Consider the following 26002-nt stretch of genomic DNA (forward strand, 5'->3'; position numbering starts at 1 on the left):
AAGGAAACTGCATTTTTGACTTCATGTTAACCAGTATGGTTAGATAGACTTTTACTTTTGTTACTGGCATGGTATATCTAATGGTAGAATAACCACCAGTTTAGGGTAAATCTGCCCTATTTCTCAGCAGTTTGTCCTGAATCTGGCATCCTCAGCTATGTGACCCACTGAGGCACAGAGACAGTATATCATTCTATTTTGTAAATTCTCCCACATAACTTTTGTATACAAAGACAGGATATTTACACCTGACATCAGCTTTGCCAACTTCTTAATTAGCCTTAATGCTTTAACCATGATAAGAAAAATATAATCTAAATAATTTTATTTTGTGGGGCAAATGATAGGTAATGAGCTAATCCCAAACTGCTTCCCCAAGTGCCAGGAATCCTAACTACTCTCTTATCCAGCTATCAGACCCTTCATACTCTACAGTACAATTTTCCTTTATCTATATAAAAATCTGTGGTACATAAACTGAAAATGTGACAACAGTGTAAAATAAATTGAATGTCAACATAAATAACACCAGGGGACAGAGTCCTGATTGTATTACTCATTTTCATATTTAATAAAAACTCAAACTTTAAAATGTAAATGGTTTATGCTGTGGAAGCTTCAGAGTGCTGCAGATTTCACGCGCCCTTCACCAAAGCTGTGGACCAGTTTCCACAAGATACATAGGAACCTGCATACCTGTTAGGCTGTTTTAGTAATCTAGTATCAGGTTAATACACAGAATCCAAGTTCAAGATTGCAGCTTGAAGGCCAGCAGAAGGTACTCAGAGTGGCCTTGAAGCATGCTGGGTGAGCTGCATATAGTTCTCTGTACTTCAAGGTCTTTTAGAATGGTGATTTCTATTTACTTATACTGCACCCATCATCATGTATTCAAGGACCTAATGATGTTTTGTAGCAATAGGGGGATGCCAGAGTGATCCTCTTCCAGCCCTTCCTCCTAAACCCCCCCCACAAACAAGTGACTATGCTAGCAAAAAAAAAAATTAGACCTTTAGCCTGCCTTGAGAACTGTAAAGGCAGACACGCCTACGCTGGGACCCACTGTTTTCAAATGAATCAAGTGCCGGGGTCCACCCAAATGGAGATGATTGCAGGACTATTTAATTGCAGGACTAGGTCCTAAATTAAAACAAAACAAAACATTATTTACTAGTCATTACAGTTGATATTCCTTGTGTTAGAACAGACCAAGGCATCCACATTTTTCCCAAATGAGAGCTGCACTGGCAACTTACTGGAGCCTATGGTCTACACTAATGTGCATAAATTTGTATTTAAATAAAAGTTTGCTACTCTATTTGCAAACAAAATACGGCAGTAGGAGGACCTGAAAGTGAAAAAGACTTCAATCAATCACCACTGAATATACTGAGAAAAATGTAAAAGGGAAACAGCACAAAAAAATGAAGAAACCTGACATTCAGTTTTAATCATGTAATCATATTTAATTCAACTCCTTTATTGACAAGAGAGAGAAAAGTATTTGTTTACAACATATGATTTTTAAATTTCCAATATTACTTCAAATTAATGATTGATTATAAAATCCCTGTTGATATTAGTATTAATACCTAATACTATTACTAGGGATACAAATATTATCACTTCCCCCAGCTGCAGCTGCCCATTTACTCAGTATTCTCTTTCCTCCATGCATCACTATGGTAGACAGTTAAAAAAACAGGTAAATTAAGGCATCAAGTTAAGTCTAATCTTCAAGTAAGTTTTAGGATGAGAAACTTGAAGAAAACTGATGATCGACACAGTTTGAAAAGATGTTTAGTAGTTTAATAGTACAGCCTCTCTTCTACACTCATTTTATTTTTATAGTGACACGAGAACATGAGCCAGAATAGCTGAAAATATTGGAAGCCACGAATACCATGTAAAATCAATTTGACAGATCAAATGTTGGCCAGTCATAATGTGGATTTACTTCCTACTATTGCTACTATGATCAAAATTATTAGATAAAGAATAGAAATTCTATATATCATATTCAGTCAGTCATTTACAGGAATATACTACAGTGGCCTAGAGTCTACTGATGGCTGTCTTAACAGTGAAAATATTGATGTGAAATGGATTATAAGAATATGGTGGACAGAAAAAAATTAGAGAAAATATATACAAAACCACAACATACTGTTTAAAATCATATTTAATTCAACTCCTTATGAAGGTCAATAAATTACAGAGACATTTTGACTTTTTAAACAATTGTTAAAGCTAGTTCTTTAGCTTTGCAAAGTTTTGATGGCACATGCCACAGGTAACTTGCCAGGGAAACCAAAATTCACATTTAGTTTGCATAAATATTGAAATGTGAAAAATGAGGTGTGCAAGTCTGCCCAATGGTGAATCTCAAGACCATCCACAATATGGTGCAACGGGCCAGAATCAATTTAACACTAAATGCATACTATTACATTTGCTTGTGTTTGAAACCTGCCTGATAAATTAACAGAAATTGCTTTGCTGAGTTCAACAGCAATCCAAACCTGCAATGATCTGCTTTTTCTTCCCTCTTTGTTACGGGAAGAAGTATTTGTCCTTGCACTGAGCTTTGGGCATCCAGACTTGACCAGAACACATTGTGACAAAAGATTTTTGCCTCAGTTGCCCGAAATGCCTTACCAAGCCCTAAATTGGAAATCCGCAGAAAAACCTCGAAAAGGGTTTAAATTTGCCAAAATTTTAAATTGCTTAATTGAATATAAAATGAGTAGTGGTAGTGTCAGGACCCTTTGGCATGCTTAGAATAGTAATTAGTTTTAAGAATAAAGCTTTAATTAAATAAAAATTAAGAATAGTTTAAATTAGAAAATACAGTGATGGCGGCTATAGTATAGGATTAGGTAATGTAGTGGGAAATCCCATAGGAATGCATGGAAGCCCACAGAAATGAATAGGGATGATGCAATCAAGGCAAAGTATTGCATCACTTCTTGTGGGGAATGACTCAGCAAAACCCCATAGGAATACACTGTAGCCCATAGAAACCAATGGGATGTCCAGGCAGGAAATAGCTAGGGCTCATCCAAAGGTCAGCTGAAAAACCCCGTAAGGATGCATTGAGTCCATAGAAGTCTATGGGACAGAGAAGGAGCTTTCTGTACAAGTGACTAATTAGCATATGCTAATCAGTAAGTTCAACTTTCATTATAAAGACATTGCACTACAGTATTAGGTTGTAATAAAAAAAAAATACAAAATGAGCACTGTACACTTTGTATTCTGTGTTCTAATTAAAATCAATATATTTGAAAATGTAGAAAACATCCAAAAATATTTAAATAAACGGTATTCTATTATTGTTTAATCGTGCGATTAATTTGTTTAATCGCTTGACAGCCCTAATTTGTATATGTAATAAATATTGTTATAAGGTATAAAGTGAATGATCATATTGTTGTATGTGATAGTAATTGAAACAGTAATTGTAGGGCGGTGTCTATTTGCGATGCCGCTTCATGTTTATACTGTAACTCTATTACTTCTATCTCTACTCTTTTACTGTAACTATTCACTTCTAAATAAATATTTTTGTTTTCGAATAATTTATTGCTTGTTGCCTATTCTTGAGCGGAGGGCTGTATTCGTGTCCTTCAAAGGAAAGTTGGCTAGCTGTGACTTTCCTGGGAAAATCCCTTAGGGCGGGCCACAACCTTTAATACCGAAATAGATAAATTGGAAATAAAGGTTTTAAATTAAAAGCAGTGTTTCTAAAGTAACATCATTGGCTTAATATAACTGAATCAAAATCTTCCGGTAACAACATAGGAGAAACAAAAACATTGTTTTCATAAATCTTCTTCTGAATCATTAACCTCAGTCTTTTGAGGTGGTCTCTTAATACCAATTATTAAATCAATAGTGAGAAGCTTTGTAAGACAATGAAGAACAGAAGCTACTAACTGATATTTACAATACACTGATTCTAGACCTTGTTGATGCATGGGCAGCTGCTGATTAGTTTGAAGTGCACTAGTGGCTTTGAAATAGACCTGAGGAAAACAGTTCTCTTTTGTTGTCCTGTAAAGGATTTTTGGAATGCTTAGCAATGCATCAGCAATTACAGTAGAAATAACAGTTATTTTTGGTTGTTGGCATTGTTTTGCATAGGAATGGAGATAATAATGTAACAGGATCTCAAAGTTACCTCCAACTGACAAAACTGATCCTGCCTGTATGACCAAGTTGGTGTAACTTTGGACTGTGTGTTTATAACTCTTCTCATACTTAAATGGAACTATATGATTGCCTGGTTTCCAATACTCCTTAGCAGCATTCAGCTGTTCGGACACAACTGATGTACTGGTGTTTTCTATTGCTGTCATAGCATCATTACAAATCCTGTGGTTGTTGACAACTGGCTCACTCTTATTCTTTACCCACATTTCACTTGGATGCTTGCATTTTAGTGGCAGTTTCTGTAACTCTCTTACAGAACTACCTCTGTCAATTAGAGCTGAAAACATAAAATCACTCTCTAATTCTACAATGGGCATGGCTAGGTCTGAGGATTTTTGCAAGTCTGTTTGATTACATGATGGATTTTCACCTACCCATGAAGAAGAGTCTATAAACTGTTTTTCTGTTTCAGCCATAGATGTTTTCAGTTGTTGGTCACTGACCTTTTCCCTATTACAAGAAATATTCTCCATTATCAATTTTTGTTGAGTAGCTGACTGTTGCCAACTACAATGTACAGCTTTTGAAGTATTATTTGGGTTTTCAGGTTGTGCTTCACATCCGTCACTCAGATCAACTGCTTTAAATAGTTGCTGTAACATTTTAAATGCTCCGTGAAAAGCAGATGCATGCTGCTCAGTGACACCATGCACGGGTCCACAAAATATTACACAATGAGGCTCAAAGGCACATGTCCTTGTCAAACCAAGATGAACATATCTCTTGGAGCCAAGTACAAGAGGCCGACAAAATTTTGCTATCATGGTTTCAGTGATCTCACTACGTATATTGTCCTGAGTAGGTATAAAAGGTGAGATACCTGTGGTCTTGCAGAGAAGAGAGATTTCTTCTGATGATAAACACTCTACAATAGATATACCACTTATTTTTGCATAGTAAATAACTATTTCCTGTTGTTTCACACTTGACAATAATACTTTTATATTGTTGTTCTGCAAGTGTTTCATTATAGCTTCTGTTCTTTTTGTAATCCAGACTTGGGAAGCCTGATACTGAACTTCTGCATTTACAACAAATTCTAAACCAGAGGCAGAAAGAGCAGAGTCAATTGATTCCGTTACAATTAACATTCTTATGTCACCATCTGCTGGACAGTACACAGCAAAATCTCTGTGAAGAACGAGTCCCTCTAAGATCCTGGAATTTGAAACAGGAAGACCTGTTACAGCAGAATGCAATTCTAGAAAATATTCATTCACCAAATCCAGCATTTCATTTTTACCATTTTTGAAAGGTATACACCTGTAATAGAAATCACAACTCAATTGGGAAAGAAGCTTCTGATGACTATTTCCTATTCTTCCACAAAAGTAAGCTTCTAATATTGACTCCATTGTGTCCCTACTTATCTCTCCTTCCCAACTAGAAAAAGCAGATAGAAAATGTTTTCTTAGGTCTTGTGCCATGATGTGGTCCAATATGTGAGTCTGAAATGTCATAAGAGACTGAGATATTTGCTTCAGACTGTGACAATGTTTTTGATCTCTCTCTCTCCTTTGAATATCCTCACAAAATGGAGATCCTTCTCTTTTATCAAGAATTGCTTGAAGTCCTCTGAGTAATTTGGACAATAGGATGATAAATGTTTTAGCACCATCTCCAGTCATGCTGTGGTGACTGGAGACACATGCTACCATCATTCTGGTAGAAAAAGGAAAACAAAGTAAATTAAGGGTGGCTTTTACCAACATATTTTAATCAATAGCTTCAATTTATTAACAGAGAAGTGTTTCAACTACACCTCTATATAACACGGTAAAGCAGCGCTTGGGGGGGGTGGGGGAGGGGAGGCTGCACGCTTCGGCGGATCAAATCAAGTTCAATATAACCCGGTTTCACCTATAACGCGGTAAGATTTTTTGGCTCCCGAGGACAGTGTTATATCGAGGTAGAGGTGTATATTTACTTTTCAACAGATAATACTAGCCACTCATGACTCATACTCTGTGTTTGTCACTGAAGTCGCGGATTCCGTGACTTTCCGTGACCTCTGTGACTTCTGCAGTGTCTCGTGTGGCTGGCTTGGGAGCCACCTGAGCAGCTCGGGCAGCCCTTGGGCGAGTTGCACCGGCTGCTGCTGGGGCACTCTGCCTCCCCCCGCCCCAACAGCAGGAGTTTGGGAGGAAGGGGGGCTCTGGGTGATGCTTACCTGGGGGGACTCCTCAGAAGGGCAACAGGAACTCCCCTCCCTCAGCTCCTAGCTCCACCGCAGGCACCACCCCTGCAGCTCCCATTGGCTGCAGTTCCCAACCTGTGGAAGCTGCAGAAGAGGGGCGTGGGGGAGGAGCGGAAGCAGCATGTGGACCTAGGAGCTGGAGGTCGCTGCTTCCCAGCCTGCCTCTACTCCCCCCCTCTCCCCAGGCAGGCACCCCCGGGCCAGGCCATCCAAGTATCCGTGGTGTGCCCCCCCCCACCAAGTTTTAGTCAGGGGTATATAGTAAAAGTCATGGACAGGTCAAGGGCTGTGATTTTTTTGTTTACTGTCCATGACTTTTACTAAAAATACCCATGACTAAAATGTAGTCTTACTCATGACCGACTGCAGGTGCTTCCCAGCTGCCATTTTAACAAATGGAAAGGTTTGCCCAGGGCTTGAAAGACATGCCAGACACAGAGGTAGACAAGAGGCAGGCAGGCACCAGTGACAGCAAAAAACCACAGCAACCTAGCGAGAAGCCCAAACTCCTCCCTGTCCCCAGGTGCTGTGAAGGGCGAGGAGGGGGACTGTATCGTTCCCATCAGCACCGGGCTCATGGAGGGGAGGATGAAGCTGCGTGTAACGAAGCCCCGGAACTGCTGGCAGAAGGTGCTGTGCTGCCTCTGCCCAGGGTGAGCAGCTGCTCCATTGATTTGTCCTCTCACTGCCTCCCGGCTGCTGCGAGGGGACAAGTCGCCACCACTCTGCGCCCGGGACCCGCACAGCGGCGCTGCAGGCCCGGCCCCTAATGGCGGGGAGGGTGTGTGTGTGTGGGGGGGGATCGTAGCCACAAGCGACTGAAACGCGGAGGCGGCACCGGCAGCCCCGGGAAGGCGGGGCGCTGCTGCCGGAGCGGGCCCGCGAGGCATGTAACCGGGCCGGGGTTACCTGGCCGTAGGCGGGCCTAGGTTCAGCGCCTCCAGCACTCGCCTCCCGTCCCGCGTAAGCAGCGTCTCTCCCGTAGGGCGGGTCATGAGCACCTGCCCCCCGCGCGGCCCGAGCGCGCCCCGCACCGCGCTCGCCAGCGCCTCGGCCTCCTGCACCAGCCGCCCCAAGTCCAGGGACGCCGCGGACGCCATGGAAACCGCCCGCCGCTGGGGCCCTAAGGCGCCGTGACGCCATCACGTTCGAACGCGGTAACGTGCCAGGCAAAGGGGCGGGGTTAATACGGTTGGGACGAGCCCGCTGTCGCCTTTCCCAGTTCGTGCCGCGTCTCCCAGAGGCGCGCGGGGCCGCCGACGGAGGCAGCCTCGCTCTGAGCCGAGCCGATCGTTAGATGGGGATGCGCGGGGTTACGCGCCGAGGGGGGGAAGCCGCGTTTCCTTTGATAAAACATCAGTTTCTGGCGCTGCTGGCGGGAGGGAAAATCTTGGAGCGGTGACCCACGTGCAGCCCAAAGGCTCACGCCCCAGGGCAACTCTAAAAAGTCCTCAACAAAAAGGGGATTTTTTGGGGCACGACTCAGTGTTTGAACACGTGGAGTTGGCACCCCAGCGCAGGGACAGCTCCAGGCACCAGCAAAACAAGCTGGTGCTGGGGGCGGCACATTTTTTGGGGCAGCATGGCCGGTGCCAGAATGCCGCCCCTAAAAATGTGCTCCGGCCGCCCTAGCTCACCTCCCCTGCTGCCGCTTGCCCGCTACAGTGGGCAAAACAGCTGATTCGCGCACCGCTGCTCACCCTCCCTCCCAGGCTCTCAAACCTGGGAGGGAGGGGGAGACTCCGAGCGGCCCGCGCACCGCTTCTCCCCCTCCCTCCTAGGCTTGAGAGCCTGGGGGGAGGAGGCAGGGCTGGGGATTTAGGGAAGGGGCGGAGTTGAGGCAGGGCAGGGGGTGGGGTAAGAAAAAATGGGGGGGGGGCGGGGCAGCCAACATTGTTTTTGCTTGGGGCGGCAAAAATCCTAGAGCCAGCCCTGCCCCAGCGCTGTCAGTACCGCCTGGTTGCCGGCATTGTTTCAGAAATACAGGACAGTTTTCTTAGGACGATGCTGTTCCTTACCTTCTCCCTGCTGGCGCGGTTTCTGTCCCCCTTCGTGGTGCTCAGCAGTCACTTGCAACACAGCCATAGAGGGACAGGATAAATTTTGCCTTGTAGACTGGGACCATCATTAATTTCATTCTCCATAATAGTAGCATTCTTTGTATTCTGCAGGCTTTCCCCTCTTAGTACAAGGCATAAGACATGCATACCCTATGCCAGCAGTGGGCAAACTACGGCTCTGGGGCCACATCCGGCCCCTCCAGCCATTTTAATCAGGCCCTTGAGCTCCCACTGGGAAGTGGTGTCAGGGGCTTTCCCCGCTCTGTCGCGCCAGCCAGGGGTCAGTGTCTTGCCCAATGCTGCACAGCTCCTGAAAGCAGCAGCATATCCCCCCTCCGGCTCCTACATGTAGAGCGCAGCCAGGGGGCTCCACACGCTGCCCCCACCCCCAAGTGCTGCCTCTGCAGCTCCCATTGGTTGGGAACCTCAGCCAATGGGAGCTGCAGGGGTGACACCTGCAGACAGGGCAGTGCGCAGAGGTGCCTGCAACACCTCTGTGTAGGAGCCAGAGGGGGGACATACTGCTGTTTCTAAGAGCTGCTTGAGGTAAACGCTGCCCAGAGCCTGCCCCCCTCCCAAACCCCAGCCATGACCCCCCTCCCATCCTCCAAACCCCTCAGTCCCAGCCCGGAGACCCTCCTGCAGCCCCAACCCCTCGGTCCCAGCCCCACCCCAGAGCCCGCATCCCTAGCCAGAACCCTTCCCAATTAAACTTACTGCCAAAACTATTCAGTAATAGAATTCAACAGCATCTCACGATAATAGAGCTAAATCAACTACAAACTACTCAAATGGACACAACTAACAAACAAATATGATATACACACAGGAACACTCCAATATATGGCTGCAGATCAGAAATACTGTAGGATTGTGGCAGGATATCTATATACATAAAGGACCACAGCTTTTGGTGCAATCTCAACCAAAACAATACAAATTCCTTCTATCAAAAAGCACAGAGATAAAAACTTGTCACACCCCACTCCTGTATTTTTATATATTAGAAATGTCAATTAATCGCAGTTAATGCATGCAATTAACACAAAACAAGTAAACTAGATTTTAAAAAATAGTTACGATTAATTGCAGTTTTAATCACACTATTCCAAAAAAACAGAATACCAATTTAAATTTATTACAAATATTTTGGATGTTTTTCTACATTTTCAAATATATTGATTTCAATTACATCACAGAATACAGTGTATAGTGCTTCACTTTATATTAATATTTTTGATTCTCTTTTTACAGTACAAATATTTGTAAACAAAAGAAATAGTATTTTTCACTTCACCTCATAAGTCCACTCAGTCCTACTTCTTGTTCAGCCAATTGCTAAGACAAACAAGTTTGTTTACATTGATAGGAGAAAATGCTGCCCGCTTCTTATTTACTATGTCACCTAAAAGTGCATGGTATTGTAGCCGGTGTTGCAACCAGATATGTTAAATATTCTTATGCCCTTTCAAGCTTCAACTTGTAGGCTCTAAACTTTTACATTGCTTTGTTTTTGAGTGCAATTATGTAAAATTCTTCATTTGTAAGTTGCATTTTTATAATAAAGATTACATTCTAGCAGGGGCTCTCAACCTTTCCAGACTACTGTATCCCTTTCAGAAGTCTGATTTGTCTTCAGTAACCCCAAGTTTTACCTCATTTAAAATCTACTTGCTTAAAAATCAGGCATAAAAATACAAAAGTGTCACAGCACACTATTACTGAAAAATTGCTTACTTTCTCATTTTTACCATATAATTATAAAAGAAATCTATTGAAATATAACTATTGTACTGTACATTTCAGTGTACAGTAATTAGAACAGTATAAACAAGTCATTGTCTATGTGATAAATGAAGTGGGGGGTTACTCCCTTTGATGGACACCCAGCCAGCAAGTTTGCTGTAAAATCCATGTCAAGGCTGAATTCCCACACTGAGTACAGAAGGTGGGGGTCTGCAAGGATTTTAAAAATTAATACTTGCCACTCCAAGCTTGTATTAAGCTCCCAAGGTTACAGCTTTTCTCTGACCTTGGCTTTGTAAACACTGCCACCACCCAACTGCAAAAAAAACCCTTTGGACCCAGAAAGGAGCACTTGGGAATTCCTCCATGTGGGGATCCCTCAAGCCCTTTCACCCACTCTCCGGGGAAGAGCTGAGAAAGAAAACAAAGGAAATTAGCTGTTGCTACCATCTAATCAAATAACATGCACAAACCTCTTACGACACCAAAAATCCAATCCCGTTCTTAAAAAAGGTAAATTTTATTAAAAACAAAAGGGAAGAAAATACATCTGGAACTTAGGCTTTTGCTGGATTTTAAAACAGCAATTCCAAAAATTAAGCACCCAAAATAGCTTTCTTGGGGGTTAGGTTAAAGGTTACAAGCAAACAAAAGCATCTGGGGTTAGCACAGAGGAGTCCACAAGCCTTGCAAAATAAACAGAAATAAACCTAATTGCATCATTCCTAATTTACTTACATATTTGGGTTCTTAAAAGTAGTTCTAGATATGATCTGAGGGTTCAAACTTTACACAGCATTCCTGCTGCCCGTCTCTTCAGCCGAGCGAGAACAACAGACAAAGGGAAAGTTTCTTTCCCAATTTTAAAAAGTTCTAGCCTTCCCATTGGCTCTTTTGGTTAGGTGCCCACTTTTCCCCCCCTTTACCTGGGGGATTTTTTAACCCTTTATAGGTAAAATAAGTAGAGAACAGCTACCAAGAGGGATTTTACAGCTAACTGGTTGGCTGGGTGTCCATCAAAAGGAAGCTACTTCCCCCCCCACTTTCATTTATCACAGTCTGAATGAAATTTTAGTTTATACTGATTTTGCTAGTGCTTTTTATGTGGCCTATTGTAAAACTAGGCAAATATCTGGATGAGTTGATGTATCCCCTGGAGGACCTCTGCGTACCCCCAGGGGCATGTATAACCCTGGTTGAGAACCAGCACACTATAGTACTTCTATGAGGTGAATTGAAAAATACTATTTCTTTTTTTTAAAATGCAAATATTTGTAATAAAAATAATATAAAGTGAGCACTGAATTCTGTATTCTGTGTTGCAATTGAAATCAGTGTATTTGAAAATGTAGAAAAACATCCAAAAATATTTATAATAAATTTAAATTGAGACTCAATTATTAACAGTGCAATTAAAACTGATTAATTGCAACTATTTTTTTAATCTTGTGATTAACTGTGATTATTTTAAAAAAGTATTTGACAGCCCTAATATATGTAAAATCACCGCAACATCTTAATACTAACCTTCACACCAAATCAGCAAACCCACCACAAAGTAGCCTGCTATTTAATTTATAATATTTGGTCTAATTACTTAAGTGCCAAGACACGCTCCCTGAGGAAATTTGAATCAAAATGAGAACATGATATCCTAGCAGCAGCAGAACAAATAAATAAACAGTACAAGTTAAATTGCCAGAGACCTCTTACCACAGTAAAACACCTACAATAGATACCCTAGGCAGACCAAATACTAAAACTGTAATCAGAAACCAGAAATAGAAACTAAATAAGGAGCAATGGAAACTCAGGGATAAATGATTCTGTAACAAATTTGAAATGTTCCTCTCAGTACCATTCCTATCATCTGTTTAAACGTAGTGGTGTCAGACACACAAACATGACTCAGCATACGGTGCTTATGCTGTTGGTGACATCTCTTTATTCTATTCATTAGTCATACAAAACTATTGACCAGTGGTAGTGCTTTAATTTACAAATGGCCATTTAACAAAATGTTGAACTCAGATGTACATTTAAGCATGCAATATGGTCACAACTTGTGGATCTTTCTAAAGAATTCATAGTAGTTCTTATAACACTACATGGAGCATGTTTTTTTTTAAATAACCTGTGCAATACTATACTAAAGCAATTTTAACATGATATATGCAGAAACAAAACATACAGGAATAAAGGATTTTCCCCCTATATAAATATTTTAGTACATACATTCACATTCATTTTTGTCATGGGATCTGGCTCTTTACATATTCTGTGAATTGGATTAATGAAACACTGGTCCTATACAGCTTTTGTATAACAGTCCATTTTCAATTTTCTAAAAAAATGTAACAGTACAAAAATTCAAACAATATGTAACATAATAAAAAGTGAATAAAAATGTGCTAGTCTGAGTTACCTGAAGTTCTGAAACTAGAGAAAAATGAAGAATTAGAGAATAGTGGCAAGCTATGTATTTTAAAGAGCACTTTCCCCATGCAGTTAAATATACCTTTGGTTTGTAGTTTGTACAAAATGGCTAGATAATTAAAAAGGTATACATGCTTAAGGGGAAGATTTTCAAGACACACAAATGGGAGTTGGGTGCCTTGTTGCCCTTTGTGCCCTTGAAAATCTCTCCTCCCCCCAATTTTTTCTTTGTATCAGTTAATTTCTCGATTAAATTTAGTCAAGTACAAAGTGAAGCCAAAATAATCTGTCTGTGATGTTAAGCTTTTATTATGGCTATTTCTTTAATATCACAAACAAAGCACTGCAGCTTCATTGTACAGAAGACCAAAAAAGCAAAGACCAGACACACTGCTCACTAGCTAGAAATTCTAGAAAACTGAAATAGAAGTGGAAGGATGGATTTTTTTATAGTGATTTCAAAAATCTGACGAAGGGAGAAAGATAGTTTTCAAAAACATAGCCCCCACAAAAGGTCAGTTGTATGTATGGCACAAATTTGACAAGTCTTCTTTATACACCTCAAAACAGTGTGAAATCCATCAAGAAGGCACTGTTTACAATACTCAGAAATATCTGACTATTTTCAATGATGTCCAAAGAGTTCAGGATATATTTGAAATACAATGATTAGTCAAACTTTCATAAGAGTACAGCATTCTTGTTTACAAAAAGAAAACTAAGTGATGAAATAATGGCCTTTAAGAAAAACTACCACCAATTTATGCTAGACAAATATACTGAATCCAAATTTTGTTTCATTAACATTAAACTGACAAGAAGGATTTCCCAAAGGCACAGAAGAGCACTGAACTGTAAAAATCCATGAAACATCTTACAAGACAACAATAAGATTAAGTTTTCAGGATTTAATTTGGAGCGGGGGGTGGGGGTGGGGGGGAGACATGCTGTACCCTTATAAATAATGCAAACTATTTTTAAAATAACCAACATATGAAATACAAGAAACATTATCTATTGCTGGAACTATGCTCTTCACATGACGCTTACTTTCTTTGTAGGTCAATTATACCTAACTACAGTAGTTAAGTGGCAAATTAAAGGCTTAGAGTGCATTTTAAAAAACAATCAAAAAACACATGGCAACAACCATCAGTTCAGAATATTTCCTAATTCCTGTACAAGAAAAAAAAAATAAAGAATCTAATCAAGTGAGAAAACAAGTGCTCTGTTTTAAATATTAAAAACTAGCAGGCGGCCATTGCCTTCAGATATCTGCAAACTGTACAAGCAGAGTTTTTATGACTATGTGCAGAAAACTGATAATCTTTAGTAAAGAATATTTCAAGATCAACTACACATCATGGCTAAATATGAAGTTAATTATGTATTAAGAAAAGGCTTTACAAACCAGGCCTGTAATCAACCTTACCCTAAAAATCAGGCAATAAATACCTTTTTCTGCTCACATAAGGGAATTACATACAAAGAAGAGCAAAATAGGAATTATCAGGCTTTCAGTGCATGTGCTTTTTAGAATACGAGTAATAAATACACCTAAGAGCAGACCTGTTGCTTTACTTTTTCATTAAAAAATTTCATGAAGTACTCTTGCCTCTTGGGACAGGAATTAAACCAACAGCTCTTATATCTTAGATAGTCAGGCTCTAAAAACATATTGAGAGAGGAGAAAAAAATAACCTTGCATGTAAATAAGGGCATTTTGTCTAGCTCCATCTTATTTAAGTATATGCATATGCAAAACACAAGAGTTGAAGTGGGCAGGATCTCAAATATGGAATATATGGTGTGCACACATGTATTCTGATATGGGCCAAAACACCGTCAGCTAGCGATTACAATATTTTGACCTATACAATGGCAGCATGAGTATAAATATGCAGTTCTATACACGCTTGCAAATCAATACTAAATTAAAGTCAGTTTAAAAATATATCCGTAAAGGGCTTCTCCTTAACTGCCCTTGAAAAAAAAACAGTTAAAAACCATAAATACTGAGCAAGATGGACATTTTTAACAAACATTACTTTTAAATTTAGGTAAGTTATTACCAAATATGAGGTTCAACACATAAAAACTGTAGGAATATCTCAGGGATCTAATATTACTGCCCAAATTCTCGGGGTAGTGCTAGTTAGCTCTCACATTTGCCTATGTATTATCACGTGTCCCTGTCATGTATAGCACAAATTATACAAATATACCAACTATATTGCAGGTCTTGGAACAGATCTGCATAAGAGATCTCTCTATGTGAGTGGTGTAATGACAATCTCTTGAATGCTGGCAGTGTCAAATCAGTATTACAACTTTCTATTTTCATCTTTTAACCTACCCTTTATGTTATGACTGCTAACATTTTATATATGGCTGCCACCTTTAGTTTCTATTAGGAACTTACTGTGTTGAACTATCTCCTCTCTACAGTAAAGCTCTTTCTATATTTTAAAAATTTAATCACAAGGTATAACACGATAGTGTTCCAACCAAGTTACAAGAATTTGGTTGTGCCTGTGTACACAACACCGGTCTATATCATAGTCATGTTAAAGAACAGTGCTGTAGAGCAGTGCTTCTCAAAGCCGGTCCGCTGCTTGTTCAGGGAAAGCCCCTGGTGGTCCGGGCCGGTTTGTTTACCTGCCGCGTCCGCAGGTTCGGCCGATCTCGGCTCCCACTGGCCACGGTTCGACGCTCCAGGCCAATGGGGGCTGCGGGAAGTGGTGTGGGCCGAGGGATGTGCTGGCCGCCCTTCCCGCAGCCTCCATTGGCCTGGAGCGGCAAACCGCGGCCAGTGGGAGCCGAGATCGGCCGAACCTGCGGACGCGGCAGGTAAACAAACCGGCCCGGACCACCAGGGGCTTTCCCTGAACAAGCGGTGGCCCGACTTTGAGAAGCACTGCTGTAGAGAATGGTTCAAGACAAAACTACATTATGACAAAGGGGGTGGGGAATTACCAAATTTAAGCAGGATGCTTAAAGAGTAAAATTTGTCTCATGTGTGGGGGCAATAAAGGACTGGGAAAAACTGTATGTTAGGGACACAGGAAGATAAAAGCTGGTTAGACAAAGCACAAATCTAACTAAATTTTACTTGCATTAACATTGGATGAGACTGGTAAGAGCACAGGACTCTCAGCCCAAGGGAAGGTGGCTTTAAAACACCATTGCATCCTGCCAGTCACAGGTTATTCTAGGGGCTGGAGAGGCCCACGGTGTTACCTAGAGAGCCCTGGGGCCTGTTTAAGTTAGGGCATTCCTGAAAGGCTGCCGCATCAGCCACTGCACTGCCCAGAATCTCTGCAGTGCTGTGGCCCTACCCCCTGCATGCCAAGACTTGAGAGAGGCTACTTGGAAAACAGCCTTATGGCTGGCTTCCACAGCGTCTACACCAGGGAAGGTCTCCCCATCTAGAACTTGGGATTCTAGAGCCCCTTTTAACTTGTGTAGATGGGTCAAAATGGGGGGAGGAGGGAGGGAGATCTCACCCTGTAAATGCTGGTATCTAAACTTAATTTTGCTTAAAAAAATTGGTTGTTTGGAAACATATCAATTCAGACCAAAACCATGTTAGAATAAAAAGTCACATTTAAAATCCAAGTCCAACTTCTATATTATTAGTTTGTCCAATTGTGGAATATCGGGATGAGTTCCATGGTGTGTATATACTGCAATAAGGAGGAATTTAATGAAGATTTAGGGCTTCATCTTGCTCTTAAACAGCTAAGGTTTGTTGCTGTGTATTTTATAAAAGTAGCAGTGGTAATCTAATAGCAGGACTGAACTCTTAGTTCTAAACTGCCTTTCATTTTGGAACTTAACATCAAGCCCTTCACACTTAACACAGCTTTGCATGTTAATATTTTTTTCTGAGTTACAGAAACCACCAAATAAACCATTTGATAGCAGTAGTCTATCTTCTTCAACTTATTGGAAGTGCCCACACAATTTAATTCAAGTTTAGTAAACTGAGAAAAAATTAACTACATAGTTATAAATCTCTGACACATGGATTCATAATGGAAATGTTGGTGGACCATTAACATAGTAGTCGTTATGGGTACTGTACAGTTGTACAATTCATTCTTTGTACAACGTTAGACAGTGTTTTTAATAAAAGGTTTGAAGTGGCCAACCATGAAAATCTAGTGGTTTGTATATCACCACAATAATCTAGAATTAAAATACTGCCATATATTTAGAAAATCCTCCTCCCAAATCAGAGCATTAAAACACGAAGATTTCAGGTAAAGCCTTCAACTCTGTGTTGAGCCAATTCCTATTACTTATGGTGCTTACTAATGTATTTGTGTTGTTTGATCTGAAACATGTTTCACCATACAGTACTTTTAATAAAATAGTAAAGCTGGTTACTTCAGAAGTTATTTTGTTACAAAATTGTTAATTTAAGTTTGTTCTTTTCTCAATTTATCTTTATCAATAGACATTACTTGTCCCCACTGAGAGGGGAACAGATTTCTGAATTTTGAGTTTGACATTTTCTGTACTGAAATTTGTTAGTACAGCCTATGAGCTATTATAGATAGAAGGCTATTGTTGTGTTTGTGTGAGGCATACACAAAGAGCAAGAGAGTACTGGCACTTACACATTTCCCACTTCAACTGGCTAGGCAGGAATATGACAGATCTTGATCCATGTACGCATAAAGATCTGAGGTGAAGTTCTTTAAGTTTTAACTACAGGGCTCTTTTAGATAATATTGCATCATTTAAAGTCCAAACCAACTTAAAATATGGTCCCAGTAAGTATATGAGCATTCCAGTTCAAAGAGTCTTTTGTTCAGACCTTCTATTTGAACACGAAATTGATGATAAGTTGCACCAGAACCATGAGAAAAATAAAGACATAGTGCTTAAGCTGCAAGAAATTGTTTTCCAGTGGTGGTGAATTTGAAGCAACACGGTTCCGTAGAGCCATAATATCCCTATAAAATATAAAAAGAAACTCTCTTAAGTGGACATCAAGATGATTTAAACAGTTTCTTACATTATCTGACTTCTGTTAGGAACACCATGAAATATCAAGAGGCTATTTTCTGTCACTTTTGGAGAAAAGGTTAATTGATGTAATTCTACTGGGCTTTTAGATACACAATATCAAGACACCAACTCAACAACAACAACAACAAAAAGACCTCAAATGAGAAATAAAATGGCAAGAAACTAACATTTCTCATCCCAAACTCCTCATATTTGTTGAAGGCCTTGAAGTCTGCAAGTAAGAATACGGCAAAGCAGAAAGAGTCAGTATTGCATTTTCCTTCATGTTCAATAGATACTAGTCAACATATTCTCTTCAGTTAAACCAGGGTTTTTTTATAGATTCATAGATTCTAGGACTAGAAGGGACCTCGAGAGGTCATTGAGTCCAGTCCCCTGCCCGCATGGCAGGACCAAATACTGTCTAGACCATCCCTGATAGACATTTATCTAACCTACTCTTAAATATCTCCAGAGATGGAGATTCCACAACCTCCCTAGGCAATTTATTCCAGTGTTTAACCACCCTGACAGTTAGGAACTTTTTCCTAATGTCCAACCTAGACCTCCCTTGCTGCAGTTTAAGCCCATTGCTTCTTGTTCTATCCTTAGAGGCTAAGGTGAACAAGTTTTCTCCCTCCTCCTTATGACACCCTTTTAGATACCTGAAAACTGCTATCACGTCCCCTCTCACTCTTCGGCATGCAGCCCATCAGGGTAATCCGCTCGGGGGCCATGAGACATTTTGTTTACATTGGCCATCTGCAAGCATGGCCCCCCGCAGCTCCCAGTGGCCGCGGTTCGCCGTTCCCAGCCAATTAGAGTGACCAGATGTCCCGATAAAATCGGGACTGTCCCGATATTTAACCCTTTGTCTCCCATCCCGATCAATCTACGATCGGGACGCCATTTGTCCAGATATTCAGATAAGGAGGCGAGCGGGAGGGAGGCGCTGACTCCGTGGGTGCTCCAGTGTTGGAGCACCCATGGGAAAAATTGCAACCGAGCTCCCCCCTCCTCGCCTCCTTCTCCCTCCCTCCCCCCAGTGCGCTGCATCCCCGCTCCTCCCCCCCCTCCCAGTGCTTCCTGCCTCCTAACAGCTGTTTGGTGGCGCTTAGCGCTTTCCAGGAGGGAGGGAGGGGGGAGGAGCAGGTACCCAGCGCACTCAGGGGAGGAGGTGGAGAAGAGGCAGGGGCAGGGACTTGGGGAAGGGGGTGGAATGGGGGCGGGGCGAGGGTGGTGCAGGAGCGGGAAGAGGCGGGGGGTGGGTGAGCACCCACCCGGCAGAGGGGAAGTCGGCGCCGTAGGGGTGAGTGGCGGGCGGGGGATGAAGAGGCGAGTGGCAGGCAAGCAGGCGGGGGACTGAGGAGGGACAGGGGATGAGGAAAGGCGCAGTGGGGAGGCGAGACCTGGGGCAGAGTGGGGACGGAACCTGGGAGGAGCGGGGGTGGACTGTGGGTGGGGCTGATGGCACCCTAATGTGTCCCGATATTTTAGTGTGGTGATCTGGTCACCCTACGGCCAATGGGAGCTGCAGGAAGCGGCGGCCAGCATGTCCCTGTGGCAGTCAATGTAAACAAAATGTCTCGCGGCCCACCAGCGGATTACCCTGATAGGCCACATGCTGAAGGTTGCCGACCCCTAAGTTAAACAATACAAACCCTGTTTTGTAGTTGGCTATTGAGGGTAGCAGAAAAAAAAAAGAATGTCAATCTCAAAGTAATGCATACACAAACTATTAGAAAAACACAACTGTTTTAATCCCAATGTTCGCAAAGCAGTCTGTAACTTTATGTTGATGTACAACATATTTCAAACACCTGCATATAACAACTGAAAATCAATAATCTTCTAGTTACCAATATGCAGCTGTGTAGTGTGAAGGCAATTAAGATCAGGTTAATTCTAAAATTTCAGTTTTCCTCATTTATTATACATCCTACAATTTCTATCATTGTACCATTCTTGTACCATTGCTGAACTGTATTTAATGCAGCATCAAATCTGTGGAGTTTCTCTTTTGCAGCCAAGAAACACATTATATAAAGGGATGTTTATAAATTTATGAATAGAGATAAAATTTATTGTTTAAAATTAAAAATTAAAAAAGCCTTGTAACTAGGATCAATAGAACAACGAGGTCGTTTTCTTGATTTGGCAGAAAAATTCAAAAATCGGTGGAAATTTAAGTACATTTCTTCAACATACATGACAATTCTAGATGACTTGTGTAGTAAATAGGGTTGCTAACCCTCCAGGATTGTCATGGAGTCTCCAGGAATTAAAGATTATGCCATGTGATGAAACTTCCAGGAATGCATCCAACCAAAATTGGCAACCGTAGTAGTAAGTTATCTGCTAATAAGTAGCTTTAAAGAAATGACTATTTCAGTCTATTTTTTTTATTATCGTTCTTTAAATGCCTCTCCCTCGTTGAGCTCTTTCATTCCCACTTAAATTAACAGCTATCTCCATATCGTCTCTCCCTGAGTAAACTTCAAGTCCCCAGAGAGCTTTTGCCTTTCTCTTCCTGCAATAACTTTACACTGAAGTCCAACAAGTAAATAAATCTCAATATTTGTTTGGACATTTAGGACCCAATCATGCAATAAGATGCATGCAGTTGGGCTCCCAAGCGCTCTCTTAACTATTTCACTACTGGTTATTTTAGTAAACATACTGACATTTAAACAGTCATCTTTCGGTTTCATAGTTAATATGCTAATAAGAAGAATTAGGCAAAATCCCTCTGCAGTATCATAAAAACAACACTGCATTGGTTCACGTATGGAAGGGGTAGAAACTTTAAAAAAATACCCCAGAAAACAATGGAAATACTAAAAAATCCAGTGACCCAAAATTTGTGCTATATATGGTATTTATTTCCAGTAAACCTACTTGTAATTTGACAAACATACAGTGAAAGTGATCTGCATTAATCACTGTATTTACCCAGTTTCTGAATCCGAGATGAAGTAATCAGGCTTGTTAGAGCAGTGTAGCGGGGCAGTAACCCCGCTCCTGCCCTGAAGGGCTTAAAACAGCCCTGGGAGAGGGCTGTGGTAGGGGAAAACCTGGGCTGATTGGGGAAGTAGCCGCAGCTGGCCCTTATAAGAGGGCAGTGGACTGGGGAGTAGAGTCTCTCTCTGCTTTCAGAGAGAGAGAGAGGGGGGGGGGGGGGGGGGGGGGGGGCTGGCTGCTGGGAAGCTCAGGGTACCTAGAGTAAGGCAGGGCTGGGGAAAGGCCAGAGGGGCTGGCAACTCCCAAGGCTGCAGGGCCTTGTCCAAGGCCCCATAGAGGTACTGGGTTGCAGAGAAAGGCAGCAGGTCCAAAACCCTCTTGCCTGTGATGAGTGGCTTATACTGCAGTCTGCCCCAGGGAGCGGGGGCTAGTTGGTGACTGGCAGTAGCCTACGACTGAGGCGAGGTGGGGATGGGGGTGGGGGTTCCCCGGGGAGGGGATACCCCGAGACTGAGGGGTGTACTGCCAGGGGGCAGCATCCCAGATAACAGGGCACCCGAGTCCTGGGAGGGACACGGGGGGCCAAGCGGCAGCAGGACACCGGCCTGCAGAGGGTGCTCCGGAGGCTGGAAATGCTAATTCCCGGAGAAGACCAGCAGGCGGCGCCGCAGGGGTGAGTCCCGCATCGCTACCATTTTCTTTGAACTATTCCAGAGTATATTATACAAAGCAGAATTAATGACAAGAACAATAAACATGTCAATTTTTAGCAGAAGTTTCTGTTTTGATGTATTTATATTTAAACCAGTGAAGTGAAAAATAAATAAGAACAGTTTATATTCCTAGCTTATTTTAAACAGAACAAGCCTGATACACTAAAATCTATTTTAAAATATTATCATCGAATACTACCTCTTAATGTCTTCTTGTGTTTCTTTTATAGATTCAATGGCACTTTGTAGTTCACCAAGGTCTGCCCCCTTCTTTCTGATTCTTGTATTATGCTTTAGTAGTTGTGCTATGAAGATATGCCAGACAGATGCAATAGGTTAGAATGACTAATTTATCCAAATCTAAACTCCTTTAATCCTACAATAAAACTACTTAGAAAACACAGTTAGGTGAAATTCTCCAATTTGAGGTCCTGCTGAAAGCTTTGTTCCAGTCACTTATATCCCAGGAAGCCCACAACTGAAGTGTTTAATCTTTTTTCAACTGAGTACAGAAGTTTTAAGATTATAAACAGTGCCAACAATTATTTACACATTTCATTCTTACATAAACCTATTGAGCTATATATTTAAATAGCTGCTTTCTTAATGCAGAGACTAATCCTTTTGTTTACAAGTGAACGAACACAGTATTTGTACCACAGGTACTAACTATAGTAGTAAAGCCTACTTAAATTACAGCCCTATGTTTATAAACGTAGGAAAGTTTCAGATCTCTCACTAGTAACACCATGGGCCACCTCCTTTTCTTGTGCTATGCATTTTTTGTCTTTCTATGAAGTCACGTAGTAATGCACTAGTACTGTAATTTATCATATTCCAATAATTATTTTATACCACAAATATCTTGGGATAATAAAGAATAGGAAAGTAAATGCATGACTGTACTGTAGCAGTGCTCAGTCTAACTGAACAGAAAAACAATGAAATTTGCTTAACAGATGCAGCTTATCCTACCTTCACTTCCAGAGGAGTCCTGGTTATCAGGTTCTGGGGAAGAGAATCCACACTCTCCTTTCTTCGACTGACTGGTTGGCTTTCGTTTTATTTTTGGAACACTAACCTGCAATTCACACACGTAATACTTATCTGCACAGAATCAAACATTCTGATGAAAAAGCTGTTGTTCTATTATAATAATGTCTGTGTGTTAGAAACTTGAGTTAATATTTGAAAATGATATCCTAGAGATTTTGGAGGGTTTACATTAGATTAATTAAAATAAGTGTGGATGTTTTTTGTAAGTGGAATTAAGGTAATGTAACTTTCAATACCTATCCAATTACGTCAGTTTTCCTACATAGCGAACAGCAGGAGAGAGAGAGAGAGGCTAGGGGCTGACTGGACTACACCTTTGTAGGACACGGGTGAAGAACCACTCTAGTGCTTTGTGAATTCTAGATTTATAACTTGACATTTGCCAGTGTCTGACCTCATGTTTACTGAGAACAATTACAAAGCCGGAACGTACCACTGGTGTCCGATGCCTGACTTTTGTTTGGATGGCACCATCTTTTTCAAACTGTATCATATCATTCAGTGGATCCCATGGTCTGGTTCTACACAGAAACAGAATGAACACAGTGTTACTGTATAACACATCAGAGGCATTTTCATTTTCCTGTTAAATTGAGGAAAGCTTTCAAGCAAATATTTTGAGTGAAAGGTGTTAGTATGACATCCAAAAGATTCAGAACTCCCCACAAGATAAGTATAGAACGGGCATAAGTGATGTAAGCCTCTTCATATTACCTGCTGATGTGCCTCACCTCTGATTTGGAGGGATTATACACCCAAAGATGATATGAAAACTCAGTCTCCATGCACAGGTCAATCCCTACCCTGGCTATTGAGAATGCCAGCCAGAGTATCACTCAATTTTGATAGGTACTGGCATAACAAAAATGCTAAGACTGAGCTATGTAAAGATTTCCTGACATGTTACATAAACATACCACATTCTGGAACCGGGGAAGAAAAATCTTGTTACTTTGTCTCTTTGAAAGAGCAAGGGAAAACACTAATTTATATGGTGCGTAGACAATTTTAAGGGTATTTTTGTCAGTTGTGAAAATTTGTTATGTACAATAGAGTTCACCGTAAGGTATATAGCTCTGGAACCAACTGTCAGCACAAAGCTAGATATAACATTGGTTTCAGCACTACTACATTCTTATATGGCTGTAATATCCCTGGATATTTTACTTTTTCCCCTTTTTAGTATAAATTAATACTTCAATTGAAAAAGGAACAAAAGACTTAGCATGCTGATCCTGTGGTAACTGTTACTGATAAAAGGCTCAATTCTGCCACTGCTCTTCTTGCTGAACTCCTTGTAAGTCAGTGGGAATTGAGGATGTGGATCAATGCCAAGACTGGACTCAAGTTTCACATTTGTTTGTATACTTGTAGAGTTACCCCTCCACCTTCTGATGCATGGAACCACCATAAGCCTTTAACAGTGAGCTACTCAGTGTGTGTTACACTTGTCAGGAGAAGAGAGCTGTGTGGACCCATCCACGCGGCAACTGTGTTTTTGGAGCCTGTCAGTGTTAGTCACCTTTACCAATAACAAGTTGCATGATGCAGTTTATGTCCAAACAGCTTTTCTGCTATTACAGCTACATTTTCAAGTTCACATTTACCAGGCTGCACAATTGTGCATCAGCCCATTCTGGGAAAATCTGGATATTCTACATTGCCTAAGAAGGCAAGTGTTCAGAGAACAAGCCCACAGAACACAACCAGCAGCAAGTGGGGCAATGCATTCCAGGATGTCATACGCATAAAGAACTAGGAAGATGACACCAGCCAAACTGATTACACAGGAAGAGTTAGGGGGTCTCATCCACTTGTCAAAAAAGCATGCTGAACTAGTTTAAGAAGAAAAAAAAATATAAGCCAGTCTGTCCCTCTATTAGCAGCAAATTATTACTATCAGGTACAGTTACTTAACTGAACATCAGCCATGTCTTGCGTAGGCACTAACCACATCCAAAGCCAACCCCATGCCAGTTTACACAGTAAGTTTAATGTTGTAGTGTGGATATGGCTTTAGGTGAATAGAGATTTAAGACTACTCAATACCAGTTGGACAAGTGTGAACTCATCCACATTTTCATGTTCTTTCAATCCTGAAACTATAAAACAAGTTCTCTACATAATAACACCTTTAAATATAGAGAATAGTTTAAACTGTAAGCAAAACACTCCACCACTCACTCTGCATATTTGTAGTGCCATTCCCCTGTGATTGAATCCTGTTCAAACAGTTTGCAGGTCCACTCTTCACCCTTCAGTTTCCTTTCTTTGACAGCCTTTCTCTGAGCATCCTCCAGAACACATTTCTCATTAGTAGCTTCTGTCTGATCTTTGCTGGTTATAGCTCGAGTCACCTGTTGCCAAAGTCTAGCAAATTAATGTAATAAGGGTGAAAGAATCAAAATCAGGATGACAGAAATAACTACAAATATTGCTTTGACAGAGGTAAAATGAGATTGATCGTCAATTTATAAAGATACTATTTACTGCATTATTGTGTTTGCCAGTTTTATTTTATTCACGTTTTCCTACATTGGAACTTCTGTAAATAAGGTTGCATTTAAAGGTGTTATTTCTCTCAATTTTACAGACTGGGAATCTGAAGCACAGAGAAGGTAAATGACTTGCTCAAGTTCACAAAGATAAGTTTTCAGGATAATCAGAATTAAAATCCAAATCACCATCTCCAAATCCTATGCTTTAACCAATAGGCCATGCTCTCTTCCATATTTTATTTGTCAAACAGCATATATGCTCTCCTTTATGTAATTAACTAAAAGAAAAGGAGCTAATAGTTCATGAACTTACTTCTCTGACTCAAAGTCATCTTGCTCGTCAAATTTCACTGTGTATCTTGTTAATCTGCGCTGCCTGATCTCAGATGTTGGATTCCAGAAGGTCTCTGAAACATCTGTCTTTTTGTCGCTAATAATAATTTCACTGTCCTGTAAAGTTTAACATTTTTAATTACTTTACTTACCAAAAATTGTAGCAGCCTTAAACAAAGCCAGCGAGAACAAGTCTGAGGAACAGAGACCCTGGATACAGCACTTTTTGCAACTGAAGAATTTGTTATTCCCTTTTGACACACATGGCTGGTAATGCTCAAAAGTTATAGTTCAAAAACAGATTTCCTTGCCTCTGCTACTACTACTAACTTAGATTATTAAATGTGTGAGGCAATTTCAGTGAGGTTTTGATGCACTACATAGCACAATCATAGAATCGTAGAATATTAGGGTTGGAAGAGACCTCAGGAGGTCATCTAGTACAGTGTTTTTCAACCACTGTTCCGCGGCACACTAGTGTGCCGCGAGATGTTGCCTGGTGTGCCGTGGGAAAAAAATATTGCGCACTGAATAAAGTATTTTATAATTTTTCATATTTCTGTTTACTTACTATTTCATAATAAAGTAATTATAAAATACTTTTTGTGTTTATTTGATTCCTATTCAAGAGAATTACTTTATATATAGTCAATATAGGCACAGAGTTAAATTTTTTAACATTTTCTAATGGTGGTGTGCCTCGTGATTTTTTTCATGAAACAAGTGTGCCTTTGCCCAAAAAAAGGTTGAAAAACACTGATCTAGTCC

At 40.9% G+C, this 26002-nt stretch overlaps 2 protein-coding genes across 3 annotated transcripts in view; both read right to left on the minus strand.

Moving 5' to 3' along the window:
- Positions 1 to 3824: 3824 nt before the first annotated feature.
- On the minus strand, positions 3825 to 7512 carry BBS10 (Bardet-Biedl syndrome 10). The gene is made up of 2 exons (XM_065423842.1): positions 7322 to 7512; positions 3825 to 5877 (listed from the first exon to the last, which is right to left on the minus strand). Exons 1-2 carry the CDS (start codon positions 7510 to 7512, stop codon positions 3825 to 3827), a joined length of 2244 nt encoding a protein of 747 aa, XP_065279914.1.
- A 9892-nt stretch (positions 7513 to 17404) lies between these two features.
- OSBPL8 (oxysterol binding protein like 8) overlaps positions 17405 to 26002 on the minus strand; it is a 135660-nt gene continuing 127062 nt past the window's right edge. For both annotated transcript variants that reach the window (XM_065406921.1, XM_065406929.1), the window contains 6 exons: positions 25215 to 25351; positions 24588 to 24773; positions 22837 to 22924; positions 22323 to 22428; positions 21547 to 21652; positions 17405 to 17618 (listed from right to left, as the gene is read on the minus strand). In XM_065406921.1, the coding sequence (XP_065262993.1) occupies positions 17483 to 17618; positions 21547 to 21652; positions 22323 to 22428; positions 22837 to 22924; positions 24588 to 24773; positions 25215 to 25351 (759 nt within the window). In that variant the 3' untranslated portion in view covers positions 17405 to 17482. The remainder of the gene's footprint in view (positions 17619 to 21546; positions 21653 to 22322; positions 22429 to 22836; positions 22925 to 24587; positions 24774 to 25214; positions 25352 to 26002) is intronic.

Source organism: Emys orbicularis, chromosome 1 (assembly GCF_028017835.1).
Source record: "Emys orbicularis isolate rEmyOrb1 chromosome 1, rEmyOrb1.hap1, whole genome shotgun sequence".
NCBI lineage: Eukaryota > Metazoa > Chordata > Testudines > Emydidae > Emys > Emys orbicularis.